A 19,422-nucleotide genomic window follows, 5' to 3' on the forward strand; every position below is an offset into this window, starting at 1 on the left:
ATAAGTAAGCTTTCTTCTATTTCAATTGGTTTCTCATCTATTTGCAATTTGTCTTGAGTAAAATACTAAGTACATTTTAGGGACCGCAACGAAAAAAAATGCAGATGTCAAAATCAGAGACTTTATTGCAATATTTTTGTTTTACAATGAGCGTCAAATACAGAGAATATACTAGTGATTTCAATGAAAACTTATTCTTTCGTGGTTAAGATATCTTGATAGCTAGCGCAACTGCTGCAACAAGAGAAGACCGAGTGATCAAAGTTCATCTTGTGGTTTGTTTACAGCAAACCCACTCTCCACCCAAGCCTGATATCCCCCTCCCATGTTGCTTACATGCTTGAATTCCTGCCAAGTTCATCATTAGTGTTAATTTGAATATGTTATCAGTATTTGGAACCATGTAACAATCTAGTAAGCCTAGAATTGTAGCCTAAAAAGGTGTAATTAACCTGCTACAAGCCGTTAAAATTGTAGATCTCATTGTAAATAAGTTAAATCATTTACCAAATCCAGGTTCTTTTCCGGAAAGTAAATATGCTGGTAAAGTCTTTCTAATAATCAGAGAGAGAGAGACAATTCAACTTACAACAGTAAGAAGATCAGTAGTTGCGTACAGTGACCTCACACCACTTTGACATCCCTACACGACAGAAAGCTTACCCCCGTCAAATTACAGAATATTCTCTCTTTCAAATACTAACTAACAAAACCTTCCGAGAGAAATTAAGGTCTTAATGGGCACGTTGTTGAATAATATCGATCAATTATAAGAAAGGTGACAAATTCAGTTTGATTTACCACAACTAGCTTTTCTTCCTTGCCGAAAGCGGCAGATACTTGCTCCATAAATTTTGGATTCTTCACCCTACCTAAAATTACCAAAATTCGAAACATCATTATCTATACAGACATTAATGAGTTGATAGAGACTAATGCATCATTTGTTTTTTTAAAAGATTAATACGTCCAGATCTGAATACACATCTGAATATCAATATGTGAATTAATACATCTGAATTTGAATACATATCTGAATATTAAAATGTGTATTAAGATCTGAAAACTAAATGATTAAGACTGTTTGTTTTTAACATTTGAATGTATAAAATTTATCTTTATTTGAAAACTAATAAACATAAAATTCAAATAAAATAATAATTATTTAATATTCTATCAATAAAATATATATATATTTTAAAATTTGGTAGTTAGTGGTGGTGATGGCTAACGACGGTGCTTGTGAATGCCGACTAGAGGCGGTGGTTGGTGGTAGTTTTAGTTGATGGTGATGGTTTTGATTGATGGTGGTGGTTCTGAGTAATAGCTAGTGGTAATTGATAATGATGACGATTATGGCTGAAAATGATAGTGGTAGGTGGTAATAATTAATAATTGTGGGTGTGTGATGGTGTGTGGTTGTGATTGAAGAAGGTGGTGGTAGTTTATAATGGTGGGCAGTGCCGGCTATGGTTGTTGATGGTAATCAGATGGTTAGTTGTAATAGTTGAGGTGGATGAGTTTGTGGATATGGTTGTGGTTGAGAATGATGGTGGCGGGGTAGTGGGGATTCTGGGTGATGGTTGTCGTTAATGGTGGCGGCTATGATTGGGGAGGTAGTGGTGGTGGTAGTTGAGTATAGTGGTGGTGGTAGTTGAGTATAGCGGTGGTGGATGGCATGGTAATAGTTGATAATGGTAGGCGATTGTGGCAATTAATGATTAATGTGGACGATATCATCTTAATGAAATTATGTCTTTATTATAGATCTTAATCATACATACCTATTAAGACTCATTAAATGGGTGTGAAGTAAAAAAAAAAAAAAAAACTAAATGATTAAGATTCAGACTTTAAAAATAAACGTACTTAATATCTGAGATCTGTTTGGCCAAATGAGGCCTAAAAGAGACAAATAGCATATTTGGCTAAGCTTCTCCAAATAAGTATTTTTTTCAAAGTTGTAATGTTTGGCCAATCTTTTGGAAGAAAAAAAAATATTTTTGAGAAAAGCAGAAGCAGTTTTGGAGAAACAGAAAAAAATAGCTTCTCTCCAAAAGCACTTTTTAAAAAAATATTTTTGAGAAAAATACATTTAGAACTAATTTTTAAAAGCTTGATCAAATACTAATTGTTGCTCAGAAGTGCTTTTCAAATTAACTAGTCAAATACGAACTACTTCTTACCGATACTTTTGAGAAAAACACTTCTCAAAATAAGTTTATTTTTATGACCTGGCCAAACGGGCTATAAGTCTCAAATAATAACTGAAAGAATCAGAAAAGGGAGACCTTGGGGAGTATTAAACATATAGGGAATATTCTCAGAGTTCTCTACATGTTCTTTCTTGAATTCTTCTTCTGTCCTGTTCAATTGCATGAAACCCAAATCAGAAATCTGATTGAATTGCATATTGAATAAAAAAGAAACCTTATTTGTGCTAGATTCTACCTAACATCAAGATAACGGTGGCCAGAACGGAGGAGATGACGAGCTGCATGAACATCTACAGTAACTACCTGATCTGCTCCTGAGCTACAAAACAGAAGCAGAACTAGAAAAAGAACAACAAGAGAAAGAAGACTATTCCATAAAACAGTACCCATAATAGAACAACCTAGAATATATCTTTGCCTATTGCAGTAGTATTATGATTTGTGTGTTTAATGTACCAGGGTTGACTGGCCATGACAAATGGAAGTTGTACTTATATAAGATCTCTTCTCTTCGAAAGTGAAATTTTACTGCAAATGTTGCTACTGGATCAGAGGAGATCTATTGGCGGTTCGATTGTTTTGAGAATGAAAAATTGGCAGGAAGAGGAAAACCGATGGATCTATTCTAATGTGATAGAGATGGTTTCGTACTTTATTTGTTCCGTATATTGTTTTCGAGTTTAGCCGCAAGATAAGCAATTAATATTTAAGCACTTAGATTTGTGCCTTTTGGTGCGTGTACCTTACGTTAAAAGAATTACTGCTGCATATGAGCAAATGGGTTGCCCATTTTCAAAGTCTTCCACGTTGGGTTGCCCACTTTGACCAATTACCCAAAATCGATATTCTCCTAAAATACTGTATTCTACAATTAATGTGGATATACTAAACTTGAATGCAAGTAAATAATCTAGAATATTTCTAAATAAAAGAAACCACAATATTTTAACATTAATATCGATCCTAATTTACAAGAAAAGGAAATATTATATAGTATCTTAAAATATATTCCTAACAAAAAGTTTTTTTTGTCTATAACTGTCTCAACTCCTAAATTATATTACAGTACATGCCAACAACTATAAATTATATTACAGCATAAATCTTTAATACTCAAAGTTTCACGAAAACGCCATCCAATTTGCTAACATTATTGTCAATATTTAATAAATATTTTTCAACAGAAACTTCTTTGCTCACCAACCAAACATACATTTAGAAAAAAATTAACATGAAAATGACTTATTCTTTCGGAAAATATTATGTACAGCCCAAGTCCAACGAACGACTCATGGTCAATCTACGTTATAGATGTTCAAAGAACGAATCATGAACGGGTATTTGGCCATAACTTCACTTGCAAATACTGAAGCCATTGTTTGCCACCATAGGAGTATATAAGATTTGAACTTTAATTTGGAATTCTGCCACGTTTCGTCTAACTTCATGGGTTTAATTCTTTTTTCCTTTGCCTGTTTAGTGAATTTTAACACATAAATATATATGTTTTAAGCCAAAAGTAATGATTCACATGAACTCATAGCTTCTTCACTAAATTTGGCCCTATTTGTAAGTTGAAGTTTGGTTACCAATATTTGCAAATATCAAATTTCAATATTCGAAATAATGGTGAAATGTTGAAAAACGTGTTTGAGAGTATTTTAAATGAAATAATAGTACACAAATTTATTAATTATTTTTTTCATTTGAATATCTTTGCGAGCGCGTAGAAGAAAATCAGAACTGGGAAAAACCGGCACTTCAGCTATTCTTCAATGATCCGAAAAGTGTCGAATATAATCTGAATTCCACCTGAGGCCCCCGGGACCTCAACCAAGCATATCAACAAATCCAAAACATCATACGAACACGCTCGAAGTGTCAAATCACATGAAACAACAATAGAATCACGAATCGCGCATCGATTCAAGCCTAAGAACTCATGAACTTCCGAATTTCCAAGACTAATGCAGATTCATACCAAAACAACTCCGATTGACACCAAATTTTCCACACAAGTCATAAATGACATTACAGACCTATTTTAACTTCCGAAATTGGGATCTGACCCCGATATCAATAAAGTCAACTCCTGGTCAAACTTTCCAAAATCCTCCAACTTTCGCCAATTCACGTCGAAACGACCTACGGACCTCCAAATCAACGTCCAGACACGCTCCAAAATCACCATATAGAGCTATCGAACCGTCAAAACTCCATTCCGGAGTTGTCTTCACACAAGTCAAACTACGGTCAACTCCTACAACTTTTTTTTTAAATTGTAATCACTTTTCCATATATATAACATAAGGTACAACAAAGGAGGGGGACATAAACCTGGCCTCCAGACATATGATGAAAGAATACTTGGTTGTCAAGAATACTATGATAGGTTAGACCTATAATGATGTTCCAATTATCTACCTAGAAACGATAGATAATTGGATATACAAAAACAAGCTGAAGTAAGCCTAGGTCAACTATACAAAATTGCACAAATGATCCTAAATCTACCGAAGTATTGAACTGGAATATCATCTTCCATGTACAATAATTCTCTATCTAATAAAAGTGTAGAAGTTCCATATTGAGTGTGACAAAAGACATGTGAAAATGGAGAGGACTATCTTCAACTCTGCTTTGACATTGAATACAAAGAAAGCTAGGTTGAAGGTAGTTATCAAAAAGGTCCAGGGAACTGGGTTGAGTAGCTATTTTTTGTTGCTGTTGATAGAAGGGAATGAGCACTGTCTTTCTTCATTTGTCCAGTAGAGCTTGTGGCCTGGAACTGACTTCTGATTGCTGGGTAAACTGTTGCCATGCATGTGCTTTTGTTGTTGAGGGCTGATAGGTGAAGAAAGCAAAGTGACTAGGTCTGAGTCTCTTGAAATTTCCTGCTTTGGACTTGAATGGATGACAGGTTGTCGTGAGTGCTATTGTTGTATGAGATCAGGAGAAAGAGGTATCTCCTTGTAGTATTTGCTTTGTGCATGCAGAGGGCAGCATATTTGGAGCTGTTGTTGACAGAATGGTGAGGGCATCTTAGGTGTGATGTTTATTATAGCATGTGTCCAAGACTTGAAAAATTTGGGTATATGTGTATGTGTGTGGATATGGGTTGGGAGATGGGTTGGGAGATGGATTGACAGACTTGGTAAAATTGATGCACTTTCAGCAGAATAAGCAGCTGAGATGCTGATACCACTAACTGAAAGTGCAGCAATTGACCAAGCCAATTCCACGTACCTGCAAAAAATAGCAAATATGTTAGTGAAAGAAGACTTTGTTTCCAGGTTCTTGTGGGGTCTGGAAATGAGCATTGGAGTAGGAAGGGAATGGTATCTCTGCTTTTGGTTGAGCAACTATTTGTAAGCACGGGATTTTTGCTTCACGGACAATCGCTCCAAAAGAAAATAAAAATAGTGACAAATGACTTCGCTGTACAATGTTTCGAGTTTTCCGTGATGTGTGTTGTTAGTCATTTGTGGGTCTGTCCATTTTGCATTTAATCTTACCGAGCAAAATACAAAGCATGTATGTCAGGGTAATTAAAACCATAATTCGGTCATTAAAAAAAACGAAAATTCAAAAAATATATATGCATCGTTCGTTCTAGGTTGTGATTTAACTTACTTAAATATTTTAATTCGGTGTGATAATTGTGTTGAAGTGTCACATGGTTGTTTGTTTTAATTTCATTTGTTTCATTATTTATTTTTGTTATTTCATTTTTTGTTTTAAAATAAGAGAACAAAGAAAAGAGTGATTTGGGCCCAAGAAATGAGATAAAAATAGGCCCAAAACCGGCACAAGGACCCAGCCCAAGTCAGGCATGCCCAAACACTGATTCAAACGACGCCGTATCAGCATCCTTATCAGAATCGTTGATCTGACTCAAACAAACGGTCCTGATCAGGTTGATCACTTCACTTCGACGACGTCGTTTCAGGCAGATTAATCTAAGCCGTCCAACCCCTTGATCCAACGGACCTAGGCCATTCCCCTTAAACACGTCAAACTTTGACCCGATCCAGCCTCACCCGGTCTCACCCACTATCAAACCCAAAACGACACCGTCTTCCCTAAGTGAATAGATCCTGACCATAGATCTCATTTGATCCAACGGCCAGGATCTAAACCCCTAGATCGTATATAATCTTTCTATCGTACCTCACGCCCCCTATTCGAACCCCCTCCACTCATCGTCTTCACCAAACACTGAAACCCCCCAAACCCTAGCAGCCGCCCTAGTTTCCCTTTCACCAGAACCCGGCGGCATGAACGCCGGTGACCACCTCCTGAACACCCTAAGACCCCTCACTCTCCTGAACATGGATCTGTCACCCCCTAGCCTCGAATCACCTTCCTTCGTCTCGAATCTTCATTTGAAGATTCGAGTCGAACCCGGACCTATACCAAACCTCACCATCTTCATACCAGACACTCCTCTGACCCTCCTCGTGACCAAACCAAGCTTGGTTTGGTCTGAATCTACCCACAACTTCTAAAAAACCAGATCTGAAAATCCAGACCTTAGAACACATGCACCTGGGGAATCCGGCCGGTCTTGACAGGGGTTTGAGGTCTAATGGACCTTAACCAAGGTGTTCTCGTGTGAGAACACCCTGGTTAAAATTTGTTCGGCCTCAAATGGTCAAAGTTGAATCAGATTTGGGTCAGTTTGGTTTAAACATTTTTCGGTAAGTTTTTCTTTTCCTTTTTTGTTATTCAACTGCTAATTAAGTTGTTAGCATGCTTTGTTGTGACCGTGTTTATTGTCTGATAATTTTCTTAATTTCTTCCATCTCTGTCAAAGAACTTTTATTTGGTCGATTGTTTCTATGTGTGATTTGAACGTATCCTATGATAAACATGTCCGATTAGGATAGTCGTCGCATAAATAACTTATATAGGTTCCCAGTTGATTGACCAAAGTTGTCCGAAGCCCTTCAGGTCCCTGTATGTATTGATTTATATGAACGACTGATTGTTACATGTTATAATTAGTATAGTCGACTTGATAAATATCGTCGATTAACTTCCTACGACTGAATGTTCAAATATTCTAATACATACAACCTCACTCGACTGAATGGACCTGTATTGTGATTTGAATGCTGGACATTATCTATGAATGCTAGTTTGTAACTGCATTGTAAACAATTAAAAGAACCAGGCTAGGGCAGTTCTGAAATTGAACTTTCAGAAGTTCAAAATGCCCTGAGGCTGCAGTGATGCAGGACAGTAATAATCAAGGGTTAACAGGGGTGGTCTGGGGTTTGAAAAGAACAGAAAAAAAATTAGTTTAAATGAGCTGACAAGTAGGGTACTAAATTAAGATTAAACTAATGCCAATGGGGAACAAGACACAAGAGTATGGGGTTTAAAATGAATACTAAAATGAGCCCATAACTCTTGATTAAAGAATAAGCCAGGCGTGGGGAACAAATGGCTGGCATCAAAAGATGCTTAGGCATGGGCTTAAAGGGTATGGGCAGTCTGCAAGTGGGAGGATCCAGGCAGCTTAGCTGCACTGGGTCGTTTGGCTTATAAATAGGCCATTTCAGAACTTAAAAAGGGGCTGAAAATTTTTAGTCTTGAGAGAGGTCTTTTGAGTTTAAAGAAAACTGAAAGCATAAGGAAATTTCTAGTAAACAATGTAACCAAACACTGTCTGAAAGCTACATAAGAGTTCGTATTGGTCAAGCTGTCTTGGCCAAGTTCTGTTGTTTGCACTGACTGAGCTGCTTGTGATTGTTGGACTGCTGGTGTTGCTGCATCAAACACTCTATTACTTCTGTTGTTTCATTACTCTTTTCTGGGATTACTTGTTTGGTGCTCGACCATCTGCTGGTTTTCTTTGTTCTGGAAACTGTTGCTGGTTGTCTGTGGACTGTGGAAAACACTTGGGGCTATTGGTTTGTTGTTGTGTTGTTGATGTGTATCTGTTGTTGCTGTGTTTATTGCATATTGCCCAGCTGATCATTCCTTTCTTCTTTGTCCTCTATACTAGGTACACAACCAATGCACTGTCAAATGTAATTGGAACATTGAGCATGAATACAAAAAGAAAAGACCTGAAGTTGACTTTCATACATAGATTGTTACATTAGATATCATGTACTGTATAATAATTTTCATTCCTGTGTTGACAATAGAAGTAGCCTGTATGCCCAGTGTATATCAATATAGATTAGCTGAATGATAGTTTACATATGTATGCTGATAGGTGAAAATATTCCCAATGAAATAGGTTGTATCTCAGACTTAGTTTTACTTTGTAATATGTCCTTTCATGTAGGCCAAGCATGAAAACCGTACTCTATTAATTAAGTTCTTTCCTTTCTGATAAACTGCTTCATATAACTGGTAAATCATGTTTTAAGACAAAGAACACGGAGACTGTAATCTCAACCTCACGAAGGTCGAGCCCGGGTCGAAACAGACCAAGCAGGCCTGCATCGAACGAGCAATGGCCCAGGTCTGGTCCATCACGCATGGGCTGGATTTGGGCCCTTAATTTTTGCTCGGCCGACTGTGTACGTGGCCGTGCTTTCTGATTTTGTGCAAGCACTCGGAACTCTGTATAGATAACTTGCAAGCATGTAATTAATTAGGGCTATCTACTATTTTCAATTAGTAGAGACAAACGCAACAAGAAACGTAGTTGCTATAGGATATCCTTTTTGAAATAAGGACGAGATGAGCCTCGACAAAAAAAAATAAAGAAAAATGCACAAATTGTGGGGCCCTTGTTAAATATATATATGTTGAAGCATTCAGTCCCTAAGGTGGGTCGTTTAGCAAATCTCACGACCTTCCCGGAATAATAACGCGATAGCCTCTTTAAGCGCGTACTTAATAATTTTACCTTCTTAAATTCGGGTGTGCATTTATGTGACCCAAATCCAAATCTCGACGGATCCGAAATGTGTTTCTAATCACGGGTACATTGATTGTGACGTGGTTCGAGATGCATGTCCATGACGTCGCAAATTCCTTTTAAAATAGAATGAGATGAGCCTCGTCAAATAAAAATACAAAATTGTAGGGCCCTCACAAAATATATGTATTAAATACTTAGATTCCGGGACGGGCCGTTTAGCAAATTTCACGGCCCTACCCCAAAATAATAATGCGCTAGTTGCTTTAGGCGCGACTTTAATAATGATATCTCCCTAAATTCGGGTGCACATTTATGTGGCCCAAATCCAAATCTCAACTGAGTCGAAATATGTCAATAACCACGGGTGCATTGATGTAACGTGGTTCGAGATATGTTTTCACGACGTTGAAAGTCCTATAAAATAACAGTGAATGATAAAAGCGGTTAAAAGATAAAATTGGCACATAAGTTCACATTTGTATAAAATCAGATAATCAAGCCGAATATAACAGTTGAGCGACCGTGCTAGAACCACGGAACTCGGGAATGCCTAACACCTTCTCCCGGGTTAACAGAATTCCTTATCTAGATTTCTGGTACGCAGACTGTAATATGGAGTCATTCTTTTCCTCGATTCGGGATTAAAATTGGTGACTTGGGACACCCTAAATCTCCCAAGTGGCGACTCTGAAATAAATAAACCAATCCCGTTTCGATTGTCCCTTAATTGGACAAAACGCCCTTGCGCCCTCGCGGGTGCGGAAAAAGGAGGTGTGACAGCTCTGGCGACTCTGCTGGGGACATGACCCAGAACCACTGGTTCAGGGTTAAGAATTCGAGCTTAGAATAATTGTTATTATTTGGATTTATTTATTATCTGATTATTACATGTTTTGAGCCTAATGTGCTAAATGCTGCTTTTACCGCTTTGATATTATTTGAACTGTAAATATAAAACTGTGCCGAAACCCCTCTCTTCTCTCTCTTGAGGAGTGCACGCTGGTCGTGGCTTCTTTCTGTTAGTGTCATATACCAAAATAGAACGAGGATTCGGTGGAGTTGCAAAATCGGATGGCCTTTTGGTTACCGGTACACAGCTCCCATCCTTGGCTCGAGTTGTCCGCTCGGGTAAGCCAGGTCTAGAACAAACACCTAAGGTTTTACAGCTTAGTATAACATGACTTCATGCCGGATCCCTAGTAGGAACGCTTATTTGCATCATGCGCATTTGACTTAGGAGACTCAACACAGGGGTTGGGTCCGTCTAGGACAAGCAACCTGAGAATAAAGACCATCCTGCTACATCCTGTTTGCTTTATGCATTTACTTGTTTCAAGGCTTGCATGCTGACCGGTTTCTGAATATTGGGAATGTTGTGGGAGAAATGGTTAGGGAGTTAATTATTTATTTTTTGAAGAAAAAAACTAATACCCAGAAAATAGTTAAAACTCGGCCAGAATTTTGAAAAAAAAAGAGGAGAAAATGTGTGTCTTATTAATTTGTTTAAAAAAAAAAAAGAGTCTTTGACTTATTTTTAAGAGAAAATAGCGTGTCTCCAAAATTCAGCTTATGCCCGAACTACGTCAGTTTGATTCTCGCGGGGTGCGAGATACGTAGGCAACCCTCATCGGGCTCAACTTATTTTTTAAAATATAGGTACAATCCAAAAGAACAAAAGTTTTAAATAGTCAAGGTGACATCATGCTTTTCAGAAACAACCAAATTTCGTTTTTTTTTTTAAAAAAAAAAAGGTGTGTCAATTTGGTATTTGAGTCCAAGTAGTCTGGATCCTTGCTTAATCACCCCAATAAACATGCAGAATGTGCATAAGTCCAAGTTTGCCAGTAACGGTTAGGAGCAAGATCCCTCTGGAGGTGCGATTATGGTGGGAGGATCTGGAAAGGTCAGAGCAAGACAAGATCAAGCTGCACCTGGGAGGTTTGGTTAATTTATTGAATGTCCGGCCCCGATGCGACATCATAAAAGCTTTGGTTACATTTTGGGACCCGGCCCACAACGTATTCCGTTTCTCGGATTTTGAACTCACCCCAACCTTAGAAGAAATGGCGGGTTACATGGACGTCACTGAAGGTTTGAGACACAAATACCTGATCGCTCCAAGGGCTGTGAATTCACACAAATTCATGGATCTGTTGAAGATAAGCAAGGGAGTCCCATACGCTGAACTGGATAGAGGTTTTTCTACCCTACAATTCATATACCAGAGGTACGGGAGCATAGGAGGATTTAATGATCCAGAAAGTGGTGTTTGCAATAGGGGAAATCTGGTAAAGTGGAATGAGCATAGGCGGTTCGCTTTTATGGTGGCATTTTTGGGCCTTGTGGTGTTTCCCCGAAAAGATAGAAATATCGATCTAAAAGTGGCTGGAATCGTTAAAGTCCTGATTACCAACGATAAAAGCATCTTTGCACCTATGATAGTGTCAGAAATGTACCGAGCCCTCACGGCTTGTAAGGCCGGGACAGACTTCTTCGAGGGTGCAACTTGTTATTACAGATGTGGATGATCGAACACTTGTGTCACCATCCTCAGTATATGCGCTACATATCTACAAATGGGGGCTGCATCGAGGGTTATAACCTAAGGGTTTCAGGTTTCCGATCACCGGGAGGGTTTGAAGAATGGATATCCTATCTCCGGGTCATCACCGCAGATCAAATAAACTGGACTTTGGGTTGGCTTTCTGTGGAAGAAATCATATACATGCCCGCCACTGGTCCTCACTTCCTCTTGATGGGACTCAGAGGTATTCAACCTTATGCCCCTTACAGGGTGATGAGGCAGTTAGGAAGATGTCAAGTACTACACCCGGATGAAGATCTCAGCACTTATGCAGTCGAGGTCAGCAGTGACGGCCAATTTCCTGAAAAGACAGTTCGTTGCATATGGAGTGAATGCCAGTATCTGACGGCAAATACTCGGGTAGGTGATGTGTCTAGGGGTGAAGTCTCGCCGGCCTATCTCGCTTGGCATAACAAGAAGAACATTGTGGAACGGCCAACCAAACGGCCTCACCTCCAAGATTTTGTTGAGTCATCACAAGAACAATGGGACTGGCTCGCAAAAGAGGAAGGTTACCTGGTTGAAATCAGGAAGCTAAAGCGACAAGTTGAAAGGATTGTATTTGAAAACAACGTGCAAGTCGCCCAGGAGCAGGCTGAAAAAGACAAGCTAGCCCAAGAGAACCAAACCCTGAAGGCCCGCCTTCGCCAAGCCAGTAAGAATAACATCGACCGACAGAAGCGTCGCTCCGACGAAAGATTGATAGCCAGTTTGAGAAATCAGGTCATCCAGAGCCAAAAAGAATTAGAACAATCAGAGGCTTGCATAGCAAGGATGAAGGTCAAATGGGCAAAAGGTACAACCGCCCGAAGGCAGCGTCTGCAGCAGGTCATCAGGGACTATGAAAGGAGCATCGAGATATTAAGAGAGACGAACTCCACTCTACATGATCGGATCATCAAACAAGCACGAGATGCCCAGGCCGATAGAAGGCATTGTTACGATGCAATGGCCTGCATGGAAAGACAAATGGAGTTGTTCCAGGATCGACTTGCCGACAATGCCCAAGCACTGGGATTGAAGAACCAACAAATCAGGCAGTTGTTCATTGAAAGGGATAACATTCGAGCAAGGATTGACGAAATCGGGCATTACATCTACCTGAAATGCCTGGCATGCGAGCAAACACCTCGGGAAACCCTCATTGTCTCCATCATGGACTACGTCCACCGGATTATGAACGAGTTGAAGAGCTTGCAAAGAGACCTTACACCTAGGGCCGCGAAAGGGCCGAAAGATGCCTCGTGGGTCCCTAAGTTGGAAAATTAGTCTTTGGTCGAGTCCTGTTCATTTTGTTTGTTGTTTCCCCATATGTTGTTTTCTTTTCTTCAAACCAAGTTTAAAACCGTGGAGTCTGTACTGTTGCTGTTTTGTTTGAAGCAATGTGTAATAGAAAATTTTGATAATGAAATTAAGTGACTCCGGAAGAATTTCTATGTGTCTTTACTTTGAGGCAGAACTACGCCTGGTCTGATTCACGCGGGGACGTGATACGTAGGCAATCCCCAAGAGATTCGACCGCTTTTAATAAAGAAAGAAAAGAAAATACAAAATAAAATAAAACACAGGGTTTCCCAAAGTACTTTAAAAAGGGACGAATGAGCAAACCGGGATGACGCATGTTGTTTGAAGCAAAGCATGTAGAAACGGTTAACTGCCTAGGTGCATTGCATCCTCTATGTGTTATGATCAAATCTGTTAAACTCTAACGCTAACAAAGTTTGTTGTTGTCTGATCCAGACAAGTTAGTTGTTAAAGAACTCTGGCAACACACTCATACCAAACCAGATCCAAAGGACCGGTAGCAACAAGCATGACTACTTCAGAGAATAGTAATGAGGAAGAAAGGCCAATGAGCCAGTTGTTAAAAGAAGCAATGGAAAAGATTGAAAGGATGGGACTAGAGATGAATGCAATGCAGCTAGCCATAGCCAAAACACAAAAGAGCCCTGAAACACTGGGGCACATGCCGGAATACCCTCACTCTGGCCCTTCCACAAGCCGCCCAAATCCCCTTTATCATCAAGAAAGAAGCCCTCATGATTCCCAAGCTCCACCACCCCATCAACCTCTCCCAACACCCAATATTCCCATTTTTGTGGGACCAACATCAGCCCCTTTGCAAAGAACGACCAGTGAGCCATTGTTTCAGGCTCACGATACACAATACTATCCCCCCGAGCCTACGTTTCATGCCCCCGAACCACAGGCTTACAATCCACATTTGGAAGTGCCGGCAGAGATTGAGAAGCCGGCTAAGGCCCCTGAACAGGATGAAGTATTGAGAAAGTTCAAAAGCCTGGAGCAGTCCTTCAGGAACTTGCACGGGCTGGGCAATCAAGTCAGCGTAGCATACAAAGATCTGTGCCCTTTCCCAGACGTCCAACTCCCGGCTGGGTTCAAGATGCCTAAGTTTGATTTATATGAAGGGCACGGTGATCCCATGGCACATTTGCGGGGATTCTGTAGCAAAATGAGAGGGGCAGGCGGCAAGGATGAGCTGCTGATAGCTTATTTCGGCCAAAGTCTGAGCGGATCTGCACTAGAATGGTATACCAGGCAGGATTCCAGCAGGTGGTACACGTGGGATGATCTGGCGCAGGCTTTTGCAGGTCATTTCCAGTACAATCTCGAGATAGTCCCTGACCGTCTCACATTATTAAGAACTGGGAAGAAACCCGGGGAAAGTTTTCGCGAGTTCGGGTTCCGCTGGAGAGAACAAGCAGCTAGAGTCGATCCTCCCATGAGAGAGGGAGAGATGGTGGACTATTTCTTGCAGACATTGGATCCAACCTACTTTGGTCACTTGGTGACAACAGTTGGAAAATCTTTCAACGAGGTGGTCAAGATAGGGGTCATGATAGAAGAGGGTCTGAGTTCTGACAAAATCTTGAACTATTCGGCACTCAAAGCCACAACCCAGGCTATTCAAAGCGGCACGGGAGGTGCGGTGAGAAGAAAGAAAGAAGAGGTCACCACGATCGAGGCAGACAGTTTGTCCAGGACTGGCAGGCCGCACTACAACCAATCCAGACCTCACAGGTCAAACTACCCATACAACCCACCACAAAATTTATATCCACCTCGAGAACCACATTGTTCCGTACACCAGGCTCAAGCATACACCCAGCCTCCGGTTTGCCCGCAATGGCGCGCGCCGGCTCCCCAGAACATATATGCACCACCACAAAACACCTATCCTCCACCGAGGGCGTATAGAAACCCTTCAGGGGCAGGCTTCCGGGGAAATCCAGATGCTAGGAATGACAGGTTGCGGAAGCAGAGAACTTTCACGGAGTTGGGAGAAACCTACACCGCTTTGTTCCACAAGCTGAGGCAATTGGGTTTGGTTAGTCCTGTCCAGACTCGAGAACCAAATCCCCCACCTCAGAATTTGGATCGATCAATAAGTTGTGAATACTGCTCAGGGATGCTCGGGCATGACACCGAGAAGTGTTGGAAGTTAAGGCATGCCATACAGGATCTTATCGACACCAATAAGATCGAGGTCCAGACACCAGAAGCTCCTAACATCAACCAAAACCCACTGCCAGCGCACCACGAAACTCACATGATTGAGTTGGTGTGTGAGGGAGGAGAGTTGAGAAAACCCTCACAAACAGTGATGATAATCCAAGCCGCCCCGAAAGAAGTCTCAACCAATATTCGACAAAAGTGATTTATTACCAGAGATATGATCAGAAGCGCCTGAGTCCATAACCCATGGTCCAAGAGTACTAGACTGGGAAACACAAGCAAAAGAATTACCAGCAATAGGAGTGTCAGTATGGGCAACTGAGGCTACTTGTGGAGATGTTTGCTTACTTGCTCGATACTGAAGGAGCTCATTATATTCTTCTTTAGATACAGAAAAGCCCTGATTACCTGTAGTCTCGCTTTGAGCAACGTAGACATTTTTGGGTGGACGACCATTTAAGGAATAACACATTTCGCGAGTGTGTCCAAGTTTGTGACAATAAGAACACTTGGGTCTAGATCTCCCAAAACGACCGCCTCCTCGTCTATTCTCCATAGCTTGAGATGCCCGAACATCCACTGTCTGGGATGCAAGAACAGAGGAATCAAGTATCTGTGATGAAATCACTGGGTGACTTGGTGCTGCAGCAAGGCGAAGTAATCGAGAGAATAATTCATCAACTGTAGGGACAGTCGGACTCGCCAAAATCTGGTCTCGTACTGAATCAAGATCATGAGGAAGTCCAGCGAGTGTAAGAACTAGAAACATTTTCTGTCGCTGCTCTTGTTGTTTTGACACACTAGCAGAAACTGGCATCAATGTCTCAAATTCCTCCATGACTGCCTGTACCTGACCCAAGTAAGTAGACATATCTAATTCTTGCTTCTTTAAGTTTGTCATCCGTGATATCACATCATAGAAGCGAGATATATCATTAGTGTATAACGTACGAGCCTTTGCCCAAACCAAATAACATGTCTGGAATGGCCGAAACAAAGGCATCAACTTAGAATCAATAGAACGCCACAAGATGCTACATAATTGAGCATCAATTTTTGCCCAAAGCGCTATCGCCTTTTCATCTCCTTCGCTAGACTGTTTAATCAGATGATCTTGCACACCTTGACCTTTACACCACAACTCGACAGATGAAGCCCAAGCTAAGTAGTTTGAACCTCCCATTAAAGGTTCCGAGGTAATCATAACATTAGAGTTTCCAGAACTCATGCTTTTAGACCCAAAAACATCAATTCCCAAAGACATCTTGTAAATTATTACCAAATAAGAGAAATAATCAACTGTAATCCACTGAAAATAGAGTAAGGAACACTGAACCAGAATAGTAAACTACTGTAGCAGTTGGAAAGTTACTGTTGCAGCCGGAAAATATTCAAAGTGGTCGGAATGAAATAAAAACAGTAGGGGTAGGATCGGAATTACCAGAAGACCCAACTGTTCTGAAGGAACTTTTTCAAAAAATGGCCAGAAGTCAACTTTTTGAAATCACTATTCACGCCGGAAAAATAAAAAAGTGGTCGGAATTTGGTGTAACCTGGATGGGTAGGCTCGGAATTGCAAGGGAAACAATCTGTCCTGAAGAGTCGTCGCCAAAAAATGGCCGGAAGGTGGCCCACGCAACGTTGGAACTTTCGCCGAAAAATTTTCTTTGGACAACTACAGTACCGTCGGACATTTTCACTGGGATTTGGTCGCCGGATAGTGACTACTCTTGTGGTAGTGTTGGATTTTGTGCACAACACTGACCGAGACAAAGCAGACGCAAAACAACTTTGAAAGTCGCCGGAAAAAAAAGGTTCCGGTGACTGATTTTACTTCCCGAAATCGCTGGAATTTATGCACAGCGATAAATCTCTCACGATAGCTCTGATACCATGTGAGAAGGCACGAGAGAAAATATGATATATTGATATTGTATGTGATGCAATACAAGAGGTGCTATTTATAGCTACTCTATACAAAGGGGATACTACTCCTATTCCAATGTGGGACAATTACATAGCTATCTCTAACAATAACTGTATGTATAAAGATAATATTTATAACTTAAATACAAATTTCATACAACGATTCATACATTATACAACTATTTTTCAACTTTCATATAATATTCAAATTAAAAATATATAACTACAACAGAATATAACTTAAATACAACTTTAATACAATTTCGTAAGTATATTGTATATCTTATCTTCTTCTTCTTCTTTTTCTTCTCCGAGTTCTTCTTCTTCGAGTTTCAATCTGAAATTCAGCCAAAATCAAGTCTAATCTTCACCAAACGCCCTCAAAATTTAGATATAAACTCCAAACAATATTTCCAATTGTTTGCAATAATATCCTATCCAAACAAATAATTGTTTTTGAAAACCCAAAATTGAATTCAAAGTTTCAAAGCTTTTTAACGGCGGTCAATGGTGAAGAGTTAAATACCTTCAAAATTTATTGATTGATAATTTGAATTTGAACACCAATTCTGTAACATGAAAGAAAATTACTAAATTAAAACTCTATAGTAAAATGATTAAATCTATTAATGAATTCCATTAAAATTATATATAACATGAAAGGATAAAAAATAGATAACATCGAAGGAAGAAAAATTAAAAAAAAGAATAGAGAATAGAGACTGGAGAGTGAGAGGGGAGAAAACAGAGATGGGAAATAGTAACTAATTTGTATATGGCTATGTAATAATTTCATTGTAAAAATCCCTTTTCAAATTACCTTCTCCGTTATCGTCGGCCTTCAAGACTATAAAGGCATATTTGAGCAAAGGATGATGGTTAAAACCCAAAAAACAAAAAGAGAAGAGTTCATATATCTGATTTGATATCGCCGAGACGAATTGAACACGGGCAGCAGTGCTTAATCGACCATATACTATTCCCAAGGTTTGAAACGGTGCGCCTCCACTTCTCTTTCTACAAATACACCAATAGGAATAAACATGAGTGTGACTTCTAGCATAGTTCCATCCATCATGTAAAGACTTTTTACGGAGCCATTTTAGCTTTTGAAGTTCAAGTTGCTGGAGTGAAAATTGAAATCTCCAAAAATGGCATATTTTGTATCTCTTGAGATTTTCTTTTATGGCCGCTTTAAATTAACAAAATAAAATTAAAAATAATTAAATCCCAATAATTTAGGATCAAATCCCCTTTCTCTCCATCCTCAACCTACCCCCCTTCTCTTCTCTTCGTCTTTCCATTGCCTTTGTCACCACCCATTCACCTTCACAAGAGCACCAGCCCTGTAGCACATAAATCAACCAATAAGAAAGACAGAGGTACTTCAAGTTATCAACCGCCGTCAACCGTCCGCCGGCGAAGTAGTGTCAGGTTCTGGCAGTATTTTTTTTTAAATTTTTTTATCTAAATTCAAATGTAATACAGGTTCAATTTTTTCTCCTTTTTTTTCCCCTGTGTATTGGTTCCCTGAGACAATGTTTACATTTTGTTGTATTTGGTATATTAAAACATCAGCTAAAGAGTGTGTGTGTGTGTGTGTTAAGTTTAAAATTTTCATCTTTGAGAATTACTTTTTGCTGTAATATCTCTGGAAGTAATTAATTTGCACTCAGATGCTAATGTTTAGTTCATTACTTTATTGCTTAATGTAATTTTGTTGTTTACTTACAACCCCAAAGAAAAACCTTGATATCTATGTGTGCCTCTGATGGTTTCTTATGTCCTTAGTTCGCTAACTGCTATTTATTTTACTGCTCTATGGGCAATATGATCGTTTTGCATAAAAGAATTCATGTGTATCTACCTTGTTTTGAAAATTGTAGACTGATATCTTTGGTTCTGGATGGCTTTGTAGAATTTTTAGTGGCCTATGTGTGGGTGATAGAGGAGGGCATGGTTTTCCTAGAGAATGATGGATAAGTTTCTGTGTGATTGTGAATGATACTTTTTTTTGAACAGTGATTGATTAGTCTACCTTATGTGTGGGTGATACTTTTTTTGTTCCTCAAAAAGTACTTTTTTTTCCCCTCAACTTGGGCATTTGGCCAAGCTTTTTTGAAAAAAAAAAGTACTTTTGGGAAGAAGCAGAAGCAGTTTTAGAGAAGCTGAAAAAAATAGTTTCTCCTTATAAGCAGTTTTGACTTTTATTCTTACCAAAAATACCCTTAACAAAATATGATATATATCAAAATAACCTTACTTATTTTAAATCTAATACTTAGAATTAGAGATTTTATTATTGAACTCTCCTAATGTATAAATATTTCTTT

General features: G+C 39.5%; 2 protein-coding genes across 3 annotated transcripts; both read right to left on the bottom strand.

Moving 5' to 3' along the window:
- Positions 1 to 105: 105 nt before the first annotated feature.
- LOC104212754 (thiosulfate sulfurtransferase 18) lies at positions 106 to 2,881 on the bottom strand. 2 transcript variants are annotated; one of them, XM_009762105.2, is made up of 6 exons: positions 2,673 to 2,881; positions 2,452 to 2,535; positions 2,292 to 2,365; positions 802 to 872; positions 590 to 643; positions 106 to 348 (listed from the first exon to the last, which is right to left on the bottom strand). In XM_009762105.2, exons 1-6 carry the CDS (start codon positions 2,687 to 2,689, stop codon positions 259 to 261), a joined length of 390 nt encoding a protein of 129 aa, XP_009760407.1. In that variant the 5' UTR covers positions 2,690 to 2,881; the 3' UTR covers positions 106 to 258. The 2 variants fall into 2 exon arrangements, with proteins under 2 accessions (XP_009760407.1, XP_009760406.1); XM_009762104.2 differs by having other exon boundaries at positions 2,452 to 2,700.
- A 12,491-nt stretch (positions 2,882 to 15,372) lies between these two features.
- Positions 15,373 to 16,188, bottom strand: LOC138886340 (uncharacterized). The gene is made up of 2 exons (XM_070167427.1): positions 15,512 to 16,188; positions 15,373 to 15,428 (listed from the first exon to the last, which is right to left on the bottom strand). Exons 1-2 carry the CDS (start codon positions 16,164 to 16,166, stop codon positions 15,424 to 15,426), a joined length of 660 nt encoding a protein of 219 aa, XP_070023528.1. The 5' UTR covers positions 16,167 to 16,188; the 3' UTR covers positions 15,373 to 15,423.
- Between the last annotated feature and the right edge of the window lie 3,234 nt (positions 16,189 to 19,422).

Source organism: Nicotiana sylvestris, chromosome 2 (assembly GCF_000393655.2).
Source record: "Nicotiana sylvestris chromosome 2, ASM39365v2, whole genome shotgun sequence".
NCBI classification, from domain to species: domain Eukaryota; kingdom Viridiplantae; phylum Streptophyta; class Magnoliopsida; order Solanales; family Solanaceae; genus Nicotiana; species Nicotiana sylvestris.